The following is a 2,500-nucleotide window of genomic DNA, read 5'->3' as shown; positions in this document are numbered from 1 at the left end:
CTGGCTTCTATTTTGAATTTTTTCCTCTTTTTATCTTTTACTTGGGAGCGGCAAATTAGCACTGGATTTTCCCCTTCTTTCTGCGTCCTTGACCATTTTCTTTCATACATAAAAAAATTGTCTTGTCTCTGCCTTTTACAGTCTTAAAGTCTTTACAACTTAAATAACTTTATCCACTCATGAGCATCTTTCCTTTCACATTTTCCAATTCAGTCTTATACAACTTTACAATATAACCAATTTACTCACCCGCGCTAACTCCGTCATCCCCTCACATTCATCCATCCACCCATACACCGCTATCCACCACGAAACAACACTAACTCCATCCACACCTCCATCATTCCACCCATCCACCACTTCCACCACGCAACACCACACTAACTGCATCCCATTTCCATCCTTCCATCCATCCACTGCTATCCACCACATGACACTCCACTAACTCAACCCACCACACAATATTCTACCAACTCCATCACACCTCATTCTTTCCACCCATCCACCACTGTCCACCACGCAACATCACACTATCTCCATCTCACCTACATCCTTCCTTTCTGCCCACCGCACGACACCACACTAACTCCATCCACACCTCCATCCTTCCATCCATCCACCACGCAACACTCCACCCACACTACCCCGCCCCGCCCCGCAGATTCAGTGGATGGACAACAGTAAGCGGGAGACCATCCGTACGGGGTCCTCGGTGGAGACGGAGCCGCTGGAGGATGGCATGCGAGTGAGGGTTCGATCCCGCCTCACTTTCACCCCACGGAGGGCACACCACAACTCTTCCCTTACCTGCCTCACCTCCAATCAGGCCCTCAGCTCTCCTCTTACCAGGTGAGTTTACGCCCCCCTGACTCCAATACCCGCCCACGACGTGATCCCTGAAGTCCCCAAAGTCCCGCACACAGCCTCACATCCCCTCCATCCACCAAGCCACCCCTGAACTGAGTGACTATTACTTCAGTGGTGGTTATTATGATGTGCAGTTATCTCTTAATGACCTCGTTACCTCGTGTTGCTCTACTAGTGTCGGGGGAGAAGGGGAGGACGCAAACATTCCTACCTCTCACAAAGCTACGTTCTCTCTCTCTCTCCCTCTCTCCCTCGTCCCTGATCGCTTCTAACCCTCCTAATGCTCTTTCCTCCTCCTCCTACTCCTCCAGGTTCGGGTACACCACAAGACAAAGATGGCGTTTTAATACATTTTCTTTCTGAGCTAAGGAGAGGGAGAGGGAGAGGAAGGGAGTGGGGAGTGGTGGGCGGGATAGACTTATTTAAACTTGTGATATTGTGTCGTGTAGCTTTTCCTAAACGGTTTGGCGTTGCTTTATGCTTGGGAATGCTCTTTTTCATTAAGTACATGATCAAGTTTTGTAATATACTTTTATGATCTTACAAAGTCTCTCGCTTAATCTTAAAAGTTTTCCTATTGGCTGGGAGTCTTTCGAAGTTTTCGTTTCAATAGCTTAACTTCGGCATCCCTCGCCTCCCGCTGTACGTAGACCCTTCATTAAATAATATTCCCGATGCGAGCCCGTGTCCTCGTATCGAAGGGAAGCGCGGCAGAGAGAGAGAGAGAGAGAGAGAGAGAGAGAGAGAGAGAGAGAGAGAGAGAGAGAGAGAGAGAGAGAGAGAGAGAGAGAGAGAGAAACTGAGAGACGGAGAAACAGAGAGAAAGACAGAGAGAAAGACGAACAGAGAGAAAGACGAACAGACACGGACGGACAGACAAACAGACAGAAAGACAGTGACGGATAAAGAAAAAAAACCTCAGATTATTATGAATGCTCAAGAATATGCCGGGTGAAGGGATCGAGAGAGAGAGAGAGAGAGAGAGAGAGAGAGAGAGAGAGAGAGAGAGAGAGAGAGAGAGAGAGAGAGAGAGAGAGAGAGAGAGAGAGTTGGTAGGGTTCATTTTTTTCATTTACTTTCCCCCTGAACTTCTTCCGCCAACATTTTCGCTGGGATACTTCTTACATTTAATTTCAATTTTCCGGAGAGATTTCTATTTTTTTCTTTTTTCAAACGATCCTTGCCGTTTTCTTTGCATTCCGTCTTCAGTTGTGTACGGGGGACATTTATTTTTGCTCCTTATTCGTTAACTTATGCTTATTGCCTTTCTCTCTTTAAATGAATCCTTAAAACTAGCAAGCTATTTTTATATATTTATTTATTTATTTATTTATTTATTTATTTATTGGTAGACAGCGTATTGGTATTATAGTCGTAAATGCTTATTGTCTTTCTCTCGCTAATTGAATCCTAATTATCAGCAAACTATCTTTTATTAATTTTTCTTTTAGTAATTCGCGTATTGGTATAATGGTTGTGCCCTTTCTCACGCTCGTCTCTTCGTATAATTCTCATCGATATTCCAGTCACTTTTAAAACTCTTTCATGTCTTTCCTCTCTTCTATTTCTATCAGTATTATGTCTGTATATTCCAGCATCAAACTTCGATAAACATTTCCTTCCCTCTTTAACC

General features: G+C 44.5%; 1 protein-coding gene across 6 annotated transcripts in view; it reads left to right on the top strand.

The window, feature by feature from the left end:
* Positions 1-2,500, top strand: part of LOC123508392 (irregular chiasm C-roughest protein-like) — a 114,856-nt gene that overhangs the window by 74,773 nt on the left and 37,583 nt on the right. For all 6 annotated transcript variants that reach the window (XM_045262108.1, XM_045262105.1, XM_045262109.1 and 3 more), the window contains one exon: positions 662-849. In XM_045262108.1, the coding sequence (XP_045118043.1) occupies positions 662-849 (188 nt within the window). The remainder of the gene's footprint in view (positions 1-661; positions 850-2,500) is intronic.

Source organism: Portunus trituberculatus, chromosome 24 (genome assembly GCF_017591435.1).
Source record: "Portunus trituberculatus isolate SZX2019 chromosome 24, ASM1759143v1, whole genome shotgun sequence".
Classification (NCBI taxonomy): domain Eukaryota; kingdom Metazoa; phylum Arthropoda; class Malacostraca; order Decapoda; family Portunidae; genus Portunus; species Portunus trituberculatus.
The sequence above is the reverse complement of the archived record's forward strand: the minus strand, read 5'-3'. Positions and strand labels throughout refer to the sequence as shown.